General features: G+C 36.1%; 2 protein-coding genes across 2 annotated transcripts; both read right to left on the bottom strand.

Annotated features, from left to right (window-relative positions):
• Positions 1–1,842: 1,842 nt before the first annotated feature.
• Positions 1,843–8,512, bottom strand: LOC103467672 (acidic mammalian chitinase-like). The gene is made up of 12 exons (XM_081609155.1): positions 8,484–8,512; positions 8,325–8,379; positions 8,220–8,249; positions 7,923–8,127; positions 7,491–7,547; positions 7,210–7,375; positions 5,255–5,379; positions 4,943–5,066; positions 4,670–4,852; positions 4,428–4,544; positions 2,825–2,957; positions 1,843–2,733 (listed from the first exon to the last, which is right to left on the bottom strand). Exons 2-12 carry the CDS (start codon positions 8,347–8,349, stop codon positions 1,973–1,975), a joined length of 1,926 nt encoding a protein of 641 aa, XP_081465281.1. The 5' UTR covers positions 8,350–8,379; positions 8,484–8,512; the 3' UTR covers positions 1,843–1,972.
• A 5,809-nt stretch (positions 8,513–14,321) lies between these two features.
• On the bottom strand, positions 14,322–20,168 carry LOC103467673 (acidic mammalian chitinase-like). Its single transcript, XM_081609154.1, has 12 exons — positions 19,917–20,168; positions 19,740–19,789; positions 19,636–19,665; positions 19,338–19,542; positions 18,926–18,982; positions 18,645–18,810; positions 16,975–17,099; positions 16,754–16,877; positions 16,481–16,663; positions 16,241–16,357; positions 15,090–15,222; positions 14,322–15,011 (listed from the first exon to the last, which is right to left on the bottom strand). Exons 2-12 carry the CDS (start codon positions 19,762–19,764, stop codon positions 14,671–14,673), a joined length of 1,506 nt encoding a protein of 501 aa, XP_081465280.1. The 5' UTR covers positions 19,765–19,789; positions 19,917–20,168; the 3' UTR covers positions 14,322–14,670.
• Between the last annotated feature and the right edge of the window lie 2,739 nt (positions 20,169–22,907).

Below are 22,907 nucleotides of genomic sequence, written 5' to 3'. Positions count from 1 at the left end.
CTACAAAGTGCTTCTGTGCCCCCCCCCCCCAAACTGAAAAGTTATTAATTTGTTGTTGGCGTTGCTCTGTTCAGTTACAGCAATCATTGTCTTTAGTTTTATTTATATTGTTTATAGACTGCTTAAAAGTAAAAACCTGTTGGAATGAGTTTTCTGACGGCAATTTGTGCCTTGAAAGTTCAACAGACTTGTGCAAACAGACATATTGATAACAGAAGACTCAGGAAAGTTTTATTTTCAAGTTTAGGACATTAAACTGTTGCAACATCCAGATAACAATGTTTTGTGGAAGACCTTTGACCTCATGGTGGAGCAAAAGCACTACTTTTACACTTCTATCGGGAGTTGCTGCACATTTGGACAAACTCCAGGCTCTATTTGCAGATTAAAAAACTATAAGAACATGGTGCAATACATGTGTCACTGTTGATGCTTTCTGCTAAAATCTGTAAGCTTGTAGAGCTTGGTTATTGTTATTTGTTATTAAGGTTATGTTATGGTTATAATGTTATGCACCTAAAATCTAAATATAGTAATAAGATGGCGAACTAGATCTGTTCCGAAAAGGTGATTTAAAACATACTGTATGCATTTAGTCAAACCTATAACATTGCACAGTCCTCCCAGGACTGGGTCCTTGAAACTTCTTTCACACAGACTAACAAAATCAAGTCGCACTTTAAAAACAGTCAAAGTTCAAACCAACCCTAATATAACTATACTGTCTTCATGACTTAAACATTTACAGCCCTATAAGTCTTTGTACTAACAGAGGTTGACATTGTTAGCTTTTCTACCACCTCAGCATGGCGGTTCCTACATGTCTTGGTAAACTACAGGATCCTTTGATATTAGTTGACTTGAACAGTTGTGCTCTCTCAAAGTTTTGACTGGGTACCAGTTGTATGCAATCTCACCCATCTTAGTTGCTGAAGTTTGTGTCAAATTTCTTCCATTTGGTGTTGATGAACTTAACTAAACATAGGGGATGTTCAGTGCCTTAGATATTTTTTTGTGTGTCCATCCCCTGACTAATACTTTTCTGTAACCTTTTCTCTGCTTTGCATGTGGTGTTTTTTTACTTTTCATGTTTTAATGGTAACCTGGAATACTGATTAACCAGGGGATAAACCTTCAGGACACAGGTGTCTTTATTCTACAATCACTTGAGACACTCAGGTGATCCCTCTTCCACTCACTACTATCACCATCTGATAGGACCCAAGTTGAATTAGGTCAGAACCTGTTACTCAACAAGCCACATCTGAATAAAAATCACTTCTGATCTAGTGATGTTGTTACCAGTCCACTAACAACTATCCTGTTGTTGCACAGGGACATCACATGATTAAAAAAAAAAAAAAAGTAAATTCTCTTATACATACTGGCTGGTATATTTACCATTTTAATTTGTTCTATAATTTCTCATTTGAGAATGTTTTCTCGCAAAGACCATATGCATACTGACATAAATGTTTCTTTCTTAGTTTCTTTGTAATTAATTTTACCATATTTAAATAAATATAAAATGTACTTATAAATAAAATGTACTTACTTTATTATACTGACAATAGTAACTGGATAAAAAAAACAATATTCTAGGATTTGTCAACAACTGACTTTCCATATAAGAATGTGATATACACCAAATGCTCATTATATTCAGCATACATGTCAAATAATGATGCAATACGGCACTGCAACGAGAAAGATTGCAACAAAATGTGAGGAAGCAAAAACAGGAACATTTATTAAAAGGTTTTGGTATGCATGTCTCTACACATTACAAATTATTTCAGCACACTTGAAACATGTTAGCAGATATGAAAAAAAAATTGAAAAAAAAAATCTCATTTTGGGTTTGTAAATAAAGGTGTTAAACTTTTACAGCAAGTACACAGTTGTAGAGCGAGAGAGGACATTGTATTCACGCTGTCCATCCAGAATGTAAATTCACAAAAGCTTGACTGAATCATTTATTATAATCGCAACAGTCGCATGTGACATTGTACACCAAATTAGCAGGACATGGCTGTGTGTACGTGATTCCGGCGACACACTGATAGAAGGTGTGTCTATTGTTTTCATTGACGTAGTTACCATCAGCCTTGCCTACACAGAAATTACGTCCAGAAACAGGATTTTTATCATAATCGCAACAGTCGCATGTGACATTGTACACCAAATTAGCAGGACATGGCTGTGTGTACGTGATTCCAGCGACACACTGATAGAAGGTGTGTCTATCGTTTTCATTGACGTAGTTACCATCAGCCTTGCCTACACAGAAATTACGTCCAGAAACAGGATTTTTATCATAATCGCAACAGTCGCATGTGACATTGTACACCAAATTAGCAGGACATGGCTGTGTGTACGTGATTCCAGCGACACACTGATAGAAGGTGTGTCTATCGTTTTCATTGACGTAGTTACCATCAGCCTTGCCTACACAGAAATTACGTCCAGAAACAGGATTTTTATCATAATCGCAACAGTCGCATGTGACATTGTACACCAAATTAGCAGGACATGGCTGTGTGTACGTGATTCCGGCGACACACTGATAGAAGGTGTGTCTATTGTTTTCATTGACGTAGTTACCATCAGCCTTGCCTACACAGAAATTACGTCCAGAAACAGGATTTTTGGTTGTTTTGGGGGTTTTTATGCCAGGAGCTGCTGTGGTAGTAGGAACGCCAGGCTGGTTTGAGGTATCGTTGGAACTATTCCCTAGAAATATAAAAAAAAAGCATACAACTTTTAAGGCAAGCAAATCAATGCTTTGTAGAAGAGGAAATAATGACACTGATTGATGTCCGACCTGACTGCAGTTGAGAGCGGAGGTATCCAATGAGAGGATAGTTTCCCTGACCACAGAATTGTCCAGAAAAGTCATCCAGATCCACAGCCCAGACGAACGCTCCGCCGTATTTGTTGTCTTTCACATACTGTGCCTGTTGACCACAACAAAAACAGTTTTAAATATTTTAGGTGAAAGGAGGTCTGCTGGGCGCTCCATGAACAGAACAGTGTCATGCAGTTGTGCAATGAGTAATATTGTCAGGAGACGATATTTAGTGTTTTAGAAATGTTTCTTAAATAAAGGAAATAGGAATACATGCAGCGTGTGAGTCAAAGTCTAATCAGCAGACTTGCTAGGTCTTTTATATTTTGAATTTATTTTCATGAAAACAATGCAAAGTGCTGATTACTTCAATTATTTTATTACATTTTTCTGAATTTAGTTTTGTAGAGACATTCATCTTATTGCAATTTTTAGCTTAAAAAAAATCTTGGAACAAAAGCACTGAAGTACTGAAACTGAATAAAATCAACACTTCAAGTAAATTTATATGAATTTAAAACTTTTTCTTTTTAAATTGAAGAAGTTTTAGAAGTTTCTAATTAGTAATTAACGACTTTCTGTTGCCCTCCATTGTAGAAAACTGACCTTTTTTGTCAGGGTTTTTATCTCTGTGAGTCCCTAAATGTATCTTGCCATCACAAACATGAAGCAAGACAGAAGGAGAGGTAAAAAACAAACAAACAAAAAAAAAACCCTAAAGAACTTTGTTTAGAGAACTGGACCAAAGCAAATTTCATCTTGGGGGACTGCAACTCTGCTTCTTACTGACTTACTTTTTGTATGGAAAAAAAAGCCTTTTCCTGGCATTCTTTCTGCAATACCTTCATAAGTTGTAGCTAGATTTTTTGTAAAAATGATAATAATTAAAAAATAAAAACACTTAGGGTCAGCTTGGCTTCAAGCAAAACATGAATACGTAGAAAAGCCACTCATGCAGTGGCAATATGTTGAAGGATTGGTGATGGTGTTAGTCTATTTTTCTCCCAAAAGATCTAGGGAAGCTACTTAGAGTGCATAGCATTGCAAATGTATTAAATTTCCTGGAAATTTTAAATAAAAATCTGCTTGTTGGGGATTCAGTAATCATGGAGGGCAACATTAGCCCCCGCTCTTAAGATAGGAACATATTTCTCTATTTCATATCTGATGGATTTTTGTCTAGGTATGTCTTTTTAACTTGAAATATACTTTGAAATGAACAGAATTTTCCAAATGATTTTTTCTCTTTCTTTTTTTAGTGAAATAAAAAAAGGAATCTGTGGTTTAGCAGGACTAAAGACTACTCATCATAGGGTTGTAAAAAAAAAAAAAAAAACAAGGTATCCAATAGATGGGAAATGACGTCATGTCAGAGGAAGATTTGGACTATTGTAACTATACTGCCATCTTTTGTCCAGTTTTGGTAATTAAAATTTGTGTGTTTGATCTTTGGCTTCATAGCTGAACAGAATGTTCTGATTCATACGGCCACTGCATAAACTGGGATAGACAGGGACATGCAGCATTCTTTCCTTATTTGTACTGTAGCTATTATTGTATTCAAAGGATGACGTATTACCTTGATTGCATAGCTCTGCTTGTTGTCGAATCCCACCCACTCATTGCCTTTGACTGCATAGGGAACCTGTTGCTCCTCAATCCAGTGAGTGGTGGCTCCATCAAGGAAAGTGCAAACCTGTAGATACAAGACGATACACCTAAATATCATCCCAATTTTTTTGTATTTATTTTTTTGACTTTGACTTTATGTTTATCTAAGAATTTTCTTTAGTTTGTTTTTGTACTATAATAAATTATTACCTCATAGTAGGACAAAACTCCTGCTTCCTTGGTGTAGTTCCCAGCAGTGCCCGGTCCGCTGGCTGGTGCTGCAACACCACTAGCTGCTGATGACGTGCGAAATGTGCGACCATATGCAGGAAAACCAACCAGCAGCTTTTCTAGAGGAGCTCCTTGGTCTCTCCAGTATTTCATGGCAAAGTCCTGCAGCAAAAAATGACAAAGTTTAACCAAAGACATAATAATATCACCTTACATGGAGCTAGCATGGGTTTGTTGAATGTTTTTACTTACAACATTGAAGAAGACATGTTGACCATGCATGACAGAGCTGTTATATAGAGGGCTGTTGTGGCCAGTGAATGGATCCCAGGATCCATGGAAGTCGTAGGTCATGACGCTTATAAAGTCTAAATAACTGTCGTAAGAATAAAATACAAAAGTGCAACAGATTGTATATATTTTGCCATTAACATCACAATTTTTGTTTTTATCTGTCAGTTCCTTAATAATGGTAAAAACTAAGAATTTGTCAATCTTGGTTCCTGTTTCTAATTCCAAACAAGACGGATGTAACATCTTTAGCTTTAAATCAAATGAACTCACTTGGACACAGCAGCAATCTCATAGCCGTTATCAATAGTTCCCTTTCCAGCTGCCACAGCAGCGGTGAGCAGCAGCCTCTGCCGACTGGTCTGAGCGGCTTCCTTCTCAAAGGCAGCAAGTAATTCCTAAATGGAAAATAACATTGTATGTGTTAAGACTTCTGCCAAACGTAGAAATGCTCTGAAAAATCAATTGTTAACCAGAGCCTCCGGCAAACTGTTGGCTAGAAACTCAAAAAGCCAGCAGTTTTCAGATCAATTGACACTAGCAGATAATGCAGGTCAGTGATTCTTGAGGATAGGGACAAAACAGGTCCTATGGATGAAGCACAAAATTTGAATAAAATATACACAAAATATAATTTTTTCAAATATCTGACTAAACTAACCTGGGTCATGTGAGCACAACAATGTATATTTTTCTGGTGTGTGCTGAATATTTTTTTATTTTAAACATTGTAGTTGGTAGATGATGCCTGTAAAATCCCTTGTCCAGGAGCAGAACTCAATACATTATAATAGTTTAAAACAATTAAAGAAATACTAAAATTATATATTATGATAATTAAGTATAAGTAGTCATATAAACAATTATGAAAATATCAATAAATTGAATTAAAAATCATTTTTATTCAAAATTATTTTTGAATCATTTTGACGGTGTTTTTGTCAACACTGTCAGACATAAATTTTTTTTTTTTAAATCAGGCATTATTGGGGGGCACCAGAACTTCTGAGGACCCCATGACCACTTCCTTTCTCTTCCTTTGCTAAGAGGGCTAGTTAGCTCTGGTTAGCTTACGCTATTCTTTAGTTTTTTATTCTTTTTATTCCTAAGTTGTTTGTCACAACCATGATGTGTCAACACCACAACTGACAATTTACAAAACTTTGATGACATTTTGTGAAATAAAAGCTTAATTTTGGTGAAATGTAATATTTCATAGACCTGATGAGATACAATATGGCCTCCTTCAGAATAACATCATATAAATTGAGGTAGTTTGGCTTTTTGTCAACTCCGTCAGATGTCAACTCCATAAGTTTTTGACTCTTTCAGTAAAATTGTTTACAAATCTCACTTAAATGTGCAATTAATTCCTTTGAATGTATTTTACATAAATTGCGTTACTTCACATGTATCAAGTTTTTTATTTTACTCACTAGTTTGTCACCACCTTCAGTTCTGTGTCAACTCCGTCAGATGGACTTTTTGTTGTTTTTTGTTTTAAATAATATATATTTTTTGTTTCTTGAAAAGCATTTGTCTGTAAAAATGAGTAAAACATCACTAATAGGGTCATTGAAAATTTATTTTGTATTTATTTTTGTCAGATGGTGATGACAAAGTTCTGTGTCAGGAGGATTAAAAATTTAATAATAAAAAAAAAAATGTTGCATCTGGGAGCCTGCACCTTAGCATCTTTACATTTCCAAAACATTATTTGTCATATTTGCATACATAAGGTTGAGAAATATAAAAAAAAAAAAATGGGGAAAATTAAAACCCATTTTGTCCCTATTCTCAAGAATCACTGAAATAACAAAACTCTTGGCTGTGGAAGCTTGCTACTGACTGAAAGAGACTCAAATGACTCATTTTAAATGTCTGGGAGGTATAGAAAACTTAAGTCAGAGGAAGCAATATGTCTTTTATCTAAAAGAGTCAGAAAGTAAGATATTTATCTAATAATGGGAAGAGTAAATGAAGAAAGCGTGTGTGCTTTCATGTTATTTAGGGATACAAACAGAGTTCGACAAGTTCTGAAGACAGTTTATAACACCCACTCCAATATAATTTTGTCTTTGTTCTAAAACCTTGTGCAGGGGCCATACACTCACAAATGAGAAAAAGCTTTGCTCCTGGTTTAAATGCATGAAATCATTAATAGTTACAAAAATTGGAGAAGTGAAATGAGCCACTGAATTCGGATCAATGCATCAAAATATCCTAACCTGGCAGAGCAACGTGAACCTTGTCTTGTCCTCTGGTGGGCTTCCTCGTGATCCCGGGTACTCCCAGTCCAGATCTAGTCCATCGAAGCCATGTTGTCTCAGAAATCTGATGGAAGACTGAATGAACACCTGACGGTTGGCCGGAGACGAGACCATGAGGCTGAATCTGTAAATGTTCACATAGGTTAGTGGTGATTCAGTTAAAACGTTTTTTAATGATCCATAAAGGAATTCATTTTAAAAAACGTGTGTTTGCAAGCTGTTATATTTTGCAGACTCACTGTGTTGTTCCAAAGTTCCACCCACCGACAGCCAGCAGAGTTTTCAGCTGAGGGTTTCTGTTGTGAAGACGTAGAAACATATTCATCACTTATACATGTTGAATAAAATGTGCATTCTTTCTGAAAGGAATAAAACAGACATAATCCTACGGTGACCTATATGTGTACTGAAAAATTTAAGCTTAAAAGTTCAAATAGAGTGAACATAATCTCTGGAAAAAAAAATATAATTGTACTAAAATATATAAAAGATTATTTTCTATTTTAAACATTTCTATTAGCATGTGTCCAAAAAAGCTCATCACCATTTTCACATAATGTTTAAAATTCAAATGTTTAAAATTCTTGCAATTTTGAATTTCTAATTACCAATTTCCAAATGGTTGGCTTTATTAATAATTTATTGGGAAATTGAAGTGATACTAAGCTCACCTGTTCTTCAGCGCATTGAAGGATTTGTACATAGCAGCATCGTTCCACTCAAACGTAGTCAGCTCATTGGAGGAGCTGATGATGGAGAAGGCGTAGATGAGGTGCGTACAGAGGTTTGGGTCTATGTTGTCAGGCGTGAATCTGCCAACCCCTGGTCTGTACTGGGACCAGTTGGTAAAGTAGCACACCAGTTTGGTGGAAGAAACTATCAAAAAAAAATAAAATTATTATTAGTAGGTTTATGCTTAAACTGTGACTAAATAGGAAATTCCAGGATAAAAATTTTTTAATTCCTACCAGTCTGAAGACACATCAGAAGTGCCAATCCTGAAAAAAGATTTTAATTAATATTTTTTCTTAACAACTCTTGGAACATATTAAAAGCCAAAATAATTCACCTACCAACCAGGATGGTCAGTCGAGCCATGATGAAGCCTTTTCTTCAGAATATTCTGCACTGTTTAAAAGAACAAATCACAAAAAAAAATTACATTGGAGGTTTTGGAAGTCAACCACAAAGGTTTGTACAGTCGAAGGGTCGGATGAAAGTGTCATTGGTACCTTTTCTCAGGTGTCTTGCTCTACGTCTGGCTGCTCCCACTGTTCTCCCTTTTATAGTAAACATTAGTAAGGAACAAAGTCCACATGAGTGAGTGAGTCACTGGCTGAGTCAACATCAGATTTTGGTTTTGTTTGGTCGGTGATGAGCCGATGATTGTTCCCCGTTTATGTTTAATTAGCCGATAAATGTACATGAGAAGGAAGTGCTAACTTCTCAACAGCGGTTTTATGAGATTGCAAATTTGTTCTTGTACACAGGAGCTGACGAATTGTTTTCCAATTCACTCAGTAAAGTGACCTTTGGTTTTCTGTGCATCACACAAAGCCATTTTGTCTCCATGCTCAAAGACAATTAGCTTCACTATTCATGCTAATTGTTGATAATTGCATTCAAAAGAACTTGGTAAAGTGCTGTGCAAGTACAGACCATTTACCATTTGATATTACTGCAAATACAGTTGATTTTATTTAATTATTTTTCATTCTATTTTATATTGTCTGTATTCTAACATCTTGAAGTATCTCAGTAAAATAAGGTAAAAACTGATGGACTGAACACAAAGTTTTAAAATTCATATTTGTGGGACAAAATAAAAGCTAAGTAAACACATTTCTTGTCAAAAATTTAACTGTGTGTAGATCTTTCTTTTTTTGCTTCTGTTTACCTACTTGTGAAATGTAAATAACTTAGAAAAAACCCCATTTAGAATGATGTTTTTGAAATTGTTTGTCATTTCTGTGATCAGAGGGACGCAGCTGTTCAAACTAAATATAGTTCAGAGTGACGGCTGCATAGATATATCAGTGTGTTCTGATAAGATGTCCTTGTAGCGCTTAGATGATGTCACACAGAAGAGTTGTCAGGTCCAGTTTCACAAGTTAATACATGATAGATTCAGAATTGGGGGTGTGCCTTTTTCCTTTCTTGCCCAGTTTGACTGGATTTTTAAGAAGTAGCAAATTAACTTGGATCATCATAATGTTGTGCAAGAAAAGGTTTGGCTTTGTAATGAATAACTATTAATAAACGCCAAAGACAAATCTTGGCAACAAGGATTGCTGCAACGTTTGGCTCATTAGAAATGCAACATAAATAGCTTTATCCTTTATTGTGCCACAGCGGGGAAATTAATTAGTAACAGCAGCAACGCTACAGAGCATCGAGGCATGCAGGTTTCATCTCATGTATCCAGGGTTGGTGATTCCATCGTAACAGTGAAAGAATGAAGTTTAAAGAAGTAGGGCTTACATATTTAGATTTCTAAATTTATTTGAGCATCAAAAAGACATAAAACTATGTTAAGTTTAAGAGAAAGTTATCCCTTCTACAGGCCTTCAAGTCAAAGACTAATTGAAGAACCAGTCCCTGATTAGACTTAGAAATAAACCTTTAAAGATTGATAATACAAAGAAATTTACAAAACTAGCAGAATAAGACTTCAGTACAGTCAGTGAGATTTTTCTTAGCTATTTGGTTCTAAGTGAATCTTGTTTTAATAATTTTCTTTCTGTACCTAATCTTAAGAATATATGATTATCAGAAAATTGTAACGATGAAACAATGATCTAAGCTACGTGTGCTACATTTTCGGCAAGTTAAAATTATGAGCATTCAATAGAAAAATGATTTTTGATACTTTTGGGGTGTTAATTATTGCAAAAATCAATGTTGAATCATCCTGAACAGTGATAATAGAAACTGTGAAATAAGATGATGTTCGAAGTAAGTCTTTGTGATTTTAATAATGATTTGATCGCAAAGATTTAAAATATATTACATTGGTAAAACTGGGACAGAAGATTACCAAGAAGTGCAGTGAGTGAAAAGGAGAAGCTGTTTGGGACAGAGAGGTATGTGGCAATGGGACAGACAGGAAATACAGGTCATGATAAGCTATAACATGAGCATAAAGAGGAAGCTTATCTGATGTTAGGGTTCATGCACCTCGGCGTAACGGGAAGGCAACCGCGAGAGCTTTCAAAGATTTTCCGACCAGTTCTAACGTGATGCACAAACAAGGGAAAAGATCGCAGAACCACAAAAGAGGAACTCCAGATTGGGCAAAATGGGGAAACGTGTTAAGCTTCCAGGCAACAAAGCAATAACTAAAGATTATTGCTGATCATGACACAGGAACGTGTCCTCATAAGGACCAAGAATGAGTTAAGATTCTGGTAGAAGAAACAGTCACGTGCTCACAAACTGAAAGGAGATATAAGGATGATTGATGGAAATAGTCATTGTTGTACTTTGAATCTCCTCATCAACATCATGAGGACGGATTGTGAGATGAGGGACGATGATGGCGATGGTGGGAGTTCGTCCTGTGGGTTGTCAGTTCGATCCCGACTCCTTCTGGCTCTGTTGTGTCTTTGGGTAAGACACGTCCCTTCGGTGCTGGTGGTGGTCAGAGGGCCTTGCTCTGTCAGTGTGCCCCAGGGCAGCTGTGGCTACAATCTGGTAGCTTGCCACCATCGGCGTGTGAATGTGTGTGTGAATCGGTGAATGACTGAATGTAGTGTGAAGTGTTTTTGAGTCCTCTGAGCTTGACAAACACTATACAAGCAACATACCATCAGAATTTTGAGAGAATAAGTGACCCTCAACCAGATCAGAGTTCTGCATCTTGAAGTGGAGAAGAGCTTTAAGTCTCTTTCAATTTGGATTTACTTCTAAATCCAAATTCAGTTTATTCTTGCATTTTCTTTGTGCATGTTTATCTATTTTCCTTATCTTGGTGTTAGTCTTTCTTGGTTTATCATGTCTTCTTTAGTTTCTCCCATGTCATTAGTCTGCCTCCCGTTTCTAGCTCTTTTGAAATGTGTGCAAGTAGAGCATGCTGCAATGAGCCGGGACCGTACACATGCATTTTTTTTTTTTTTGCCACTTGTGTGATATAGAAGTGCTGGGGGAACTTATGGGGAAATGCAATCTCATATAACACCAGATTGATGACAGCAGCATGGAGATTGCACCATGCATGTTTCACTGTTGCAGGCCACAGTTTCTTGCAAGCAGTTCATTGTTTAAACTAGAATTGTTGTGCATCTTTGGTTTAAACTTGACCTTCAAGCTCCTTTTGTAAATATCGCTGTCAGCGCCATCCTGTCATCCTTTGAATTGAAAAACAACGGAAACAGCCGTTAAATGAAACAGTGAAAATGAAGCCAGAGCGTCTGGTAAGAAGGGAACGGTTAGCCGTTGTAAATGGCTTTGACCCTTTAACTGCCCGCTCAACCATTTGGTTGAGCACAATTTGGGTCTGTATATCTCAATATGAGGAGTGCCTAACTTAGCTTAACCTGATTGAGCCATCTCTGCCACTTGCTCTAAGTACGATGTGCTAAAGAAATTAACTAGAGGGCACTGTTTCTTTAAATAGTATTCTTCTTCCCCTCTCCAATCAGGAAGTCACAAACACAAAAACTGTCACAAATATCGACTGGTTGTGGTAAAACTTTGAGAAGTAGGAATAGTTTTCTGGCATATGATAGTGTTATAGACCTTATTAAACAGAATTATGTTACTTGATACCACCTAAAAAGCTAAATTAAAGGTCTAATAATTTTTTTAAAACATGCTCAACCAAACGGTTGATATGTCACTTCATGGTAAAAGTAGCAAATTAAGCTAATGTAGTTGACATTTATTTTTTTTGGTATAAAATCAAAAGTCATTTTCCTCTACTGGTGCAAATATGAAACAACAAGTGTTATTACAGTGTTATACACTAAGAATAATTATAACATTACCTTACAAAAATAATTTTTGTGACTTTCTGAGTTGATATTAGCAAATATGGTAAGATTTTAGAATTAATGTGGGGAAATTATAATTTTCACTACTACTAACTAATTTAAACTTTTCAACCACCACTAGATTTACACTAAATCCTTCTATGGTGCAAGACCACGCAGTCTTTTTGCCCTTGTATCAAAAAATCCTCAAGAATCTGATGGTGATCTGAGCGATGATGACCAAGAAGAAGTTCCCTTGGAGCAGCCAAATGACAACGCTGACCCAAGTTACACCTCAGGCTCCAACAAAAGCACAAGAAGAATCTGGAAGCAGGAAGACATTGATGAGTTCCAGGTTCTTAATTCAAGATTTGAACCCCCTGAAGCTATGCCCTAACCCTAACCCTATCCTAACCCTTTCAGTATTTCAAAATGCTCTTCACTAATGAGATGATTGAACATGTCACACCAATTAGTACTCTGCTCAAGAGCTGGGGGATCCAATCAAGACTAGCCCTGAAGAAATAGAGCATTTCCTAGCGATCCTTCTTTTTATGGGTGTTTTCAATTTCCCGTCACTGGAGGACTACTGGCACCATGAATCACGCTTCGACCTGATCGCTGACACCGACTGAAGATGTGAAAATCAAAAATGCAATATTTTCTTGTTCGACGCAAAGTTTTCCTTGGTTGAAATTAAAACCAGTGTGTTGTGGCATTTTGACAGAAATAAACTGTATCCAATACCCCAGACATTTTTTGTTGTTTATTTCTTTATAAATTAGTATTTTATTTTAATTTATCTACTGTACTTGGTATTTTTATTAGGTCATGTACAAATCTAGTGGTGGTTGAAAAGTTTAAATTAGTTAGTAGTAGTGAAAATTATGATTAGGGTATTTTTATTAGGTCATGTACTTTAACCATTAAGTGACATCTCAACTGTTTGGTAGAGATCAATATTTCCAAAACCACAAGGTCTGTTGAAAAAAAAATTGATTGTGTTTAAGAATCTCCCTGGGGTAAAAGAAATGCAAAGAAAAAAAAAATTCACAGGTTTTTTTCTAGGTGTGGCAGTTAAAGGGTTAAAGATCACACAACAGGATCGTTCTAATCTTTCGGGGCGGTAAAATGTAAATTGGAATCTTGTTTTTCTTGACTTTAAAATAACTTTCAGCTTTCAGTATTCAAGAGTTAAGAAGAACAAAATAATAATTATAAAACCACATAATTGCTGTTCAAGCCATTCCCCTCCCGAAACCTTTTGTGTTTATTTTCTAAAGTCTGAAAAGCTTCTTTCTGGTCGTTTAGTTTCTTTGTTGAGAACTATGACTCATTTCTTAGGCCTTGTTTTATGTATTTTTATAAAATGTTTTTCTCTTATTCTTTTTCAGTCAGGTTTTTAGTATATCTTGATCATTAAAACAGCTGTACCAGCTATTATCTCCTTCTGTGTAAATGTTTTAATATAGGGTTGTTCTAAGAGTGTCTATATTTAAAAGTGGTAAAAACAGCAGGTGTTTGTGAATTAGGGCTATTTGTACTTTAACAAATGTGGGTTTTTCTAATCTGTATTTTTTCCCCCTGTGATTACAGTATTTCAGTTTTTTTTTATTTTTTTTTACAAGAGACGGCAGCTTCTCTTTGTGCTTCTAGAGTTCTGGTTGTGGAGATATTTTAAGTGACCCGCTTGTATGATGTTTACACACTTACCAACTTTTCAGAGATTTTGATTTTATGCTGGTTGGAACCTGTTGCTCAGTAAGCCACATCTGAATAAAGAAGCACTTCTGATCTATTATTGTAGTTACTAGCTCACCACCACTGATATTTTAAAATGTCAAACTTTACTCCTATTCATGCTGACTGGTAAATTTGCCTCTTTAATTTGTTTTCTAATTTCTCATTTGAACTTACTTGGGGGGAAGAAAACAACTACGCTCTACATCTAGGAATAGTCAACAACTAACTTACAAGGGATTTTTTTCTAAATATTTGGCTATCTATTGTAAAATACACAAAATACTTATTATATTTAACATAAAAGTCAAATAATGATGCCACACTGGGCAGCAACAAGAAGAAAGATGGCAACAGAAATTGAGGAAGCAAAAAATAAGAACATTTATTGAAAGATGTTGGTCTTTAAAAACAGCAAATCGCCACAATATGAATTACTTTAAGACACATTGCACCTAAAATGCTGTGGCTAAACAATCTCCTTTTGGTTTTTGTAAATAAAGGTGACAAACAAGAACATAATTATAGACCACGAGAGGACATTGCATGCACATTGCCAATCCAGCATTTACAGTATATTCACAAAAGCTTTACTGAATCATTTTATGTACATGTTACTTATATTACATTTTATATTAGGGAACATTTACAATTTTAATTAACAAACCGAGAGTACAATGCAGCCCGATTTCGTAAATGACATCTTTACTCAGAGCCATTCGCAACAGTTGCATCTGTCACTGAAAACCAGATTGACAGGACATCTCTGTAAGTAGGTGATTCCACTGGCACACTGATAGAAGGTGCCTCCGTCTTTCTCATTTTTGTAGTTACCATCGGACTTTCCAGTACAGAATTCGCTCTCAGAAACAGGAGATTTGGTTGTTTTGGGAGTGGTGGCGCCGGCAGCTGCTATGGATGTAACAGGGTTGGGCTTGTTTGTGGTCACTTTCCCAGTGGTTGGGTGGGGAGTTTTGGTTGAATTGTGGCCAGGCTGGTTTGTTGTAAAAACTGGTGCTACTGTGGTAACAGCAGGGTTTGGTGGGGTATCTAGAAACACATAAAGCATGCAATTACTAAAGTAAGCAAGACTAGGGGGAATTAATGACACTGATTTGCGGTTTTTACCTGAATCCAGAAGAGAACGCAGATATCTAATGAGAGGATAACTTCCCTGACCGCAGAACTGTCCAGCAAAATCATCCAGATCCAGAGACCAGACGAACGCTCCGCCGTAGTTGTTATCTTTCATGTACTGTGCCTACAAAATATGAACATTGCATTTAAAAATGTTAATATTTCTTAATACAATCAAAATTAAATTGACCAGAAAAAAAAACAGCTTTCAACAAGGTCAAAATATTTACGCTGGGTACTCCCTGAACAGAACAATAGTTTAGAGGTGAAAACACAAATACATGAGTAATATTCTCTAGTCCTGCTTGGGAGGCTGTGGCTGGTATTTTAGAAATGCTTCTTAAGTAAAGGAAACAGATATAAAACTAATATGTGAGTCAAAGCCTGAACAGGAGTCAAATGCAACTGCTAGATTTTTTTTACATTGAAATTCTGTATTCACAATGAACTTGTTTTGTTTTATCAAGGTCTGTCTTTGTGTTTAAAATGAGAAAACTACTGAAGAGGTAGTCACTACTGAAGAGGTAGTCACTGCCAGTCAAGGTGGTACAGTTTAATAGGTGCATACAGACAGAAATCTTCATCAGAGGCGTGATAGGAGCTGCCAGAAGAAAGTTTAAATATTGCTCATTTGGTTGAAATGTAAGAGGAGCGAGAGCACCAAAGAAACAACACACATTGACACAGCTAGACTCTAAGGTAGAGGTGGCAAACTCATTTCTTTTTGGGCCACATCAAGACCATTAATGTCCTCAAAGGTCTGCTTGTGGAAGGAAGTATTGAAAAAAAGCCAAACAAATTGTTAAAATATTACTAAACAATTGTCTCTCCATTCAACTAAAACTTTTTTGGCCAATGTGGCATAAGGACAAGATGAACATTAGCATTAAAAACACTCTTTATGAACCATAAAGAGTTACTAAAGAAAACATACCTTCACAACTTGTAACTGGAATTTCTTGTCAAATTCTAGCAAAAAGTGAGTTTAGCTAGAAGCAGAAGATGGATAATTATAATGAAGGACCTGTGATGCTGTGGGCCGGTTCCTCCTTTAAAAAAACCTGATGTCACATCAGAGGTAAGATTTGGACTATTGTAACTATACTGCCATCTTCTGTCCAGTTCAAAGGACGACGTATTACCTTGATTGCATAGCTCTGCTTGTTGTCGAATCCCACCCACTCATTGCCTTTGACTGCATAGGGAACCTGTTGCTCCTCAATCCAGTGAGTGGTGGCTCCATCAAGGAAAGTGCAAACCTGTAGAGACAAGACGATACACCTAAATATCATCCCAATTTTTTTTTGTTTTTGCTTTGCAGCATCTATTTTGTTTGTCTAAAAAAATTCTTTAGTTTGATTAGTTCTGTATTGAAGTGTTACCTCATAGTAAGAGAAAATTCCTGCTTCCCGGGTGTAGGACCCAGCAGAGGCTGCCCCACTGGCTGGTGCTGCAACACCACTAGCTGCTGATGACGTGCGAAATGTGCGACCATATGCAGGAAAACCAACCAGCAGCTTTTCTAGAGGAGCTCCTTGGTCTCTCCAGTATTTCATGGCAAAGTCCTGCAGCAAAAAATGACAAAGTTTAACCAAAGAGGAGATAATATCACCTTACATGGATCTACCATGGGATTGTTGGATGTTTTTACTTACAACATTGAAGAAGACATGTTGACCAGTTAGAGCAGAGCTGGTGTAAAGAGGGCTGTTGTGGCCAGTGAATGGATCCCAGGCTCCATGGAAGTCATAGGTCATGACATTTACAAAGTCTAAGTATCTGTTAGACATAGAATTATCGTAAGATAATTTTCACTTCAAATAACCATTTTTAATTCAAATCAAGACATCTGCAGCTTTGCATCACATTGACTCACTTGGATACATCTGCAATCTCATAGCCTTCATCAATAGTCCCCTTTCCAGCCGCCACTGCAGCGGTGAGCAGCAGCCTCGGCCTCTTGGTCTCAGCGGCTTCCTTCTCAAAGGCTGCAAGAAATTCCTAAATGGAAAAGGGCATTATCTGTGTTAAGTTTCATCCAAACGTAGATATGCTCTGAAAAATCAGTTAAGTCTCTTGCAACCGGTTGCCCAGAAACTCAAATTGCAAATCTTTTTCTGATTAGAAAGCACTAGCAGTAACTCTTGGGTTTAGAAGTCTGTTACTGACTGATAGAAACAGACCAGTGTTTCTCAGTCCTGTTCCTCAGGGAGCACTGCTCTGCATGTTCGAGGTGCTTTTTTTTATAATATGCTGAATTTTAAACAAGAAGCACATCATTATGTGTTAAAATTTTTTTGTGTCAGCCATATTAAATACTGACTGAATAAATTGCGGTTTTCTCACATTATTAAATTTAGACATAAAAAAAAAACAGATTGTTGAAAAGAAAAATAAAAGATGAAACCAGTGGTGAAAGCAACACTTTGTGTTTGTCCTTTCAGTTCAGCTCATGTTACAATTCTACGTTAAGCTTCCTCCTCTTTTCTGTCATCATATCCTTGCCATTGCAGCGCATCAATAATTTTTGACTGAGAAGTTGAGGCTGCAGCATGGCTGAATGTGTGCCATGACAACTTCAAGAGCTTGTACAGTGTTAATATTTCAAAACGCGACTTCATTAAGTTCATTTAGCATCGAACAGCACTTTCCATTAGAATAGTTTCATGTTCCTGTTCTGTAATCCCTCCGCCATCTTTATTTCTGTATCAACTTGCTCTCTATAAAGCTGTGGTGTGTAACTTTTATAACAAATATATGCTTTACATATTTGTTAAAATTGTCACTATGTTGATACAGTATAATGTGAGACAGATGTGCTTCAGTTTAAAAAAATACCATTTGGTCAGACCATCAGTCTCATTTTATATTGTCACAGTTTTAACAAATATACTCTTGTAAAAGTAACATTGTACAGCTCTAAGGATAACCAGCAGCGCCCTCTTCTGGATAGTAGCTACACTAAAACACTGAAAGAAGGTCTAAGGAACTTTATTAGTTAATCAAATTGAATTAATTTCAATCTAATAAACCAGGAATTGACAAATAATCATAGGTTGGTTAATTGTTTGCATCCTTACAGAGGGACCAACATGTCTCTCTGCAAGAGAGCAAAAAAAAAAAGAAGGATATTTATCTAATAATGAGAAGAATAAATAGAATAAAGCATGAGGACTTTATGTTATAAACTCATAAAGTCATGAATTTGAGTGTTCAATCTTTGTTTGTTTTGGAAAATACTGCATCTTCCATAAAAGATGTTGGCAATATTTTAGAAATCTTAGACTTGAGTTGGATCTACATGATCAACTCTAAGGAATACCAACAGAAATGACTTAGTAATGCTAACCACATTAATCATTATCATCAAATTCTGAAAACAGTTAGAAACTAACTTATAGTTTTATCCTTGTTCTAAATTAACAGTTAAAAACGTATACAGAGGCTTCATTACTTACATGTAATTATACACAATTATACATTATACATGAAACGAGCCACAGAACAGACATGGCGCCGATTTGTGTTGCGTGAAAATATCCTAACCTGGCAGAGCAACGTGAACCTTGTCTTGTCCTCTGGTGGGCTTCCTCGTGATCCCGGGTACTCCCAGTCCAGATCTAGTCCATCGAAGCCATGTTGTCTCAGAAATCTGATGGAAGACTGGATGAACATCTGACGGTTGGCCGGAGACGAGACCATGAGGCTGAATCTGTTAATGTTCACATAGGTTAGTGGTGATTCAGTTAAAACGTTTTTTAATGATCCATAAAGGAATTCATTTAAAAAAACGTGTGTTTGCAAGCTGTTATATTTTGCAGACTCACTGTGTTGTTCCAAAGTTCCACCCGCCGACAGCCAGCAGAGTTTTCAGCTGAGGGTTTCTGTTGTGAAGACGTAGAAACATATTCATCACTTATACATGTTGAAAGGAAAGCAATCTGACAGAGTTCTGGCAGTTCAAGTTATGTGTTAAAATAGAATAAACATAATATCTGGAAAGAAAAAGTACAGTCTAAACCAATTTAAATACTAAAATTAATAAAATAGATTTTTTTTTTAATTCTAAATGTAATTTCCACCAGGCTGTTTGTGCTCATGTGAAGTTCAAAATGATTTTTCCGAACCTCAAATGCTTAAAATTCTTGTAAGTTTTTCATGCAGCGCATTACAACAATGCATTCAAACAGCTTTGTTTATTAATAACTTACTGGGAAGTTGAAGTGATACTAAGCTCACCTGTTCTTCAGCGCATTGAAGGATTTGTACAGAACATCATCGTTCCACTCAAACGTAGCCAGCTCATTGGAGGAGCTGATGATGGAGAAGGCGTAGATGAGGTGCGTACAGAGGTTTGGATCTATGTTGTCAGGCGTGAATCTGCCAACCCCCGGTCTGTACTGGGACCAGTTGGTAAAGTAGCACACCAGTTTGGTGGAAGAAACTATCAAAAAAGAATAAAATTATTATTAGTAGGTTCATGTTCAAGTTGTGATTAAAGTGCAAATTCCAGAAACAAAAGAATAATAATTCCTACCAGTCTGAAGACACATCAGAAGTGCCAATCCTGAAAAAGAGTTTAATTAATACTTTTTCTTAACAACTCTTGGAACAAATTCAAATATTAAATAATTAACTTACCAGCCAGGATGGTCAGTCGAGCCATGATGAAGCCTTTTCTTCAGAGTTTTCTGAAAACATAGCACAGTTTAATGTAACAAACCATAAAAAGATTATATTTTAGTTATCTGAAGTCAATTTCAAACGTTGTACAGTTGAGCTTCTGCACAAAATGCAAGATGAAAGTGTCATTGGTACCTTTTCTCAGGTAGCTTGCTCTACGTCTGGCTGCTCCAGCCGTTCTCCTTTTTATAGGTAAAATATGTGAGGAACAAAGGCCATACATTAGTGATTCATTCGTTACGTCAAGATTAGAATGATTTGGGTTTTTTTGGCTAGTGATGAGCAGATGATTGTTCCTCATTTAAGTTTTATAAGCTGATAAATGTTCTCGAGAGGAGAGTGTTATGTAACCTATCAACTGATGTCACACAACAGACTGTAAATTCATTCTTGCAGATAGCAGCTGATTGGTTTCCATGACATTTTCACGATACACAACTAACACTCCCACAAGTGATCGTTTAGTTTTGTAATGCGTAACACAAAGTGTTTGAAAAACGTAACATCGCTTTGTTATAAATTTACGGAATGAGCAACACGTTTTACTGACAATTAAATGACACTTTGCTGATTTGCAGTTGATGCAGTCAGACAGCGTGGTACATGTCATGTAATTCAAAACTATGATATGAAATTTTAAATTCAAAAGTTATTTAGTGATATTTCCACGACTCGTCTTTAACAATAATCCGAAGCAAAAGTAAATAAAATGTGACACGATTCTTTCAAAAATGTTGTTACAGCAATACAAGTAATTATGTGGCTGATACTTTTAAAAGTGTCAAATTCCTGAGTATAGTTTTTACCATATCTGCAAATGCTGTTGATTTTCTTTATGTAATAATCCTTATCTTTCATAATATCTGTATACTAAACTCATTAAGGCATAAAGTATAGCAGTAAAACAAGTTCAAATTGATGGATTGAAAGCAGTTTCTGAATTTCATATTTATGGAACAAGTCAAAAGGTTTCAGTAAACACACCACTCATTCAAATACTTACCTGTGCACAGCAGTTTAGTTTTTATTTTTCTTTGCCTGTGAATAGAGGTATCTTGAAGAAAACCTAATTGGCCAGTCTTTATGAGATGGTCAGTCATTTCTGTGATTAGAAGGGCGCAGAGATTAAACATGAATGTAGTTTGCATGGGCAGCAGCACTCCTTATAGATATGCCTGTATCCTTAGATAAGATGTCCTTGACTTAATAGCTCTAAGTGCGTTGATGTTTTAATACTCCAGAATTGTCAGGGTTCAGGTTTCATTTTTTGCAAGTTAATATGTTACAGATTCAGAATTGGGGGTGTTTCACTTTGCCTACTTGCTCAGAGTTTGCTTGGATTTTTCAAAATTAGCAAATTAACTTTATCATCATGATGTTGCGCAACAAAAGGTTTGGTTATAAATAACTTTTAAAATGAAAATGCTGTGCAACAACAATGTGCAGCATTGCCTTATGTAACTATTCAGAAATATGATTAATTGCTAAGTTAGAGTTTCTTTTAGTTGAACTAACAAGTCGGGGAACCAACTGTTGATCAGGAAGGATTAGCCAAACGTAATCAGTCTCCGTCTGGCTCTGTTCTGAACAGATTCACAATGCAGTGAAATACTGAGATCAGGATCAGAGTGAATTCAACGCAACACTGCAAACATACACCATAAAATACACAAACAACTTATCTGGGAATTTATTTCTTCATAATTCTGCTTTTTAAATAAATGTTTCATCTTTTTGTGAAGTTACGTAGATTGATTGCCTGTGACTTTGCTGCTGTTTTAACGTGATTTTCCCGTTTGTGGCACAAAAAAAGGATATTTCTATTCTATTCTATTCTATTCTATTCTATTCTATTCTATTCTATTCTATTCTATTTTTTATTTTGTCCAGTCTACGGGATAGATATGTTGAGCTGTGGTTCGCCTTCTCAGTACAGTGGAAGGAAATCCACTTCTACGACATGATCAGAGACAGCGTTCCTTCTTTGGGAAATGATAATTCTTTTAGATTCTCTGTGCAGGAGTTCAAATAACCCAGGCTCCAGGGTTAGCGTTGGCAGGAATACAGTCAACAGTTCAGCAAATGGCAGACTGGTTGATTTTGGATCCAGGGTTTCTGCAAAGATGCAATCCTTATCCCGTCTACCGAGAAATGTTACAAATTTAATCTGTGAAAACACCCTAAAAGCCCTAAAAAGTATTTGGTAAAGCATAATCTGTTAAGAATAGTTTTCCATTCTCAAAACATCAAAATGAGTTTTTAGAGTGAAAGATGAAATGCCATCTCTTTCACAATAAAGGGGTTTTGTTTACAATGTCAAGAAAAAAAAAAAGCTGAACATAAACATCCATGTGAAAAACATAACTGCTCCTAAATCTGGTGTCTGGTTGTGGTGGTTAGAATTGAGTTTTTTTTTCTTCCATAAGTGAAATCAAGTTGTCTGATATTTGCATTTAAGTGCTACAAAAAAAGCAAAAACAGAATAAAAAATAATCAATAGTTTTTCACTGTAAATGTGAGTAATGCCCGATTACAGTTAATTATTCTCTACACAAATTTGATGACAATATGATTTGTATCTGCTTCTGACAACAGTAATTATTGCAAAAGAGCAATAGATTGACACACCATGAACAAAGCTTTAAATGTACTTCAAATGTGAAACATTAACATTCACCCAAAGCGTTGTGTAAAAATGTGCATGTTGTATTTATCCGTTTCGTCGGATATTCATTTAAAACAAATACCTAAAAATGTCAGGAAGAAAACTGTAAATTAAAACTCTCACCCTGTTGTGTTAGTAGATTCATGAGCCAATGAGAGAAATCCCTGCCTTACAACATCTCTCATACGCCTCTGTTTCTGTGTGTGTTTAATCTGATAAGAGACATGGACCGGTTCTCCACAAAATGATTCCTGCCTGAGCTTTAACTTGAGTAAATAAAGATCTGAGCAAATAAAGATGGTTCAAGATCTGCTGATGTCCCCAGGCAACCCAGAATGAATCTCTATCCGTCTTATTAATCTGATTTACACGAGTCCATCAGCCACCAAGATCAAGCTCACTATGAAGTTCATTCATAGACCCTTTGTTTCCACTAGTTTGACTAAATATTCCTCGTATAC

Source organism: Poecilia reticulata, chromosome 7 (genome assembly GCF_904066995.2).
Source record: "Poecilia reticulata chromosome 7, P_reticulata-male-v2, whole genome shotgun sequence".
Taxonomy (NCBI): Eukaryota; Metazoa; Chordata; class Actinopteri; order Cyprinodontiformes; family Poeciliidae; genus Poecilia; species Poecilia reticulata.
The sequence above is the reverse complement of the archived record's forward strand: the minus strand, read 5'-3'. Positions and strand labels throughout refer to the sequence as shown.

Excerpts from the sequence above, each read along its gene's own strand:
- LOC103467673 (XM_081609154.1), bottom strand. The coding sequence starts at position 19,764 with ATGGCTCGACTGACCATCCTGGCTG. Across the intron at positions 19,666-19,739 it reads TCGACTGACCATCCTGGCTG|GATTGGCACTTCTGATGTGT; the intron begins GTAAGTTAATTA and ends ACTCTTTTTCAG. Across the intron at positions 19,543-19,635 it reads TCTGATGTGTCTTCAGACTG|TTTCTTCCACCAAACTGGTG; the intron begins GTAGGAATTATT and ends CTTTTTTGATAG.
- LOC103467672 (XM_081609155.1), bottom strand. The coding sequence starts at position 8,349 with ATGGCTCGACTGACCATCCTGGTTG. Across the intron at positions 8,250-8,324 it reads TCGACTGACCATCCTGGTTG|GATTGGCACTTCTGATGTGT; the intron begins GTAGGTGAATTA and ends ATCTTTTTTCAG. Across the intron at positions 4,545-4,669 it reads GAGTTTTGTCCTACTATGAG|GTTTGCACTTTCCTTGATGG; the intron begins GTAATAATTTAT and ends TTGTATCTACAG.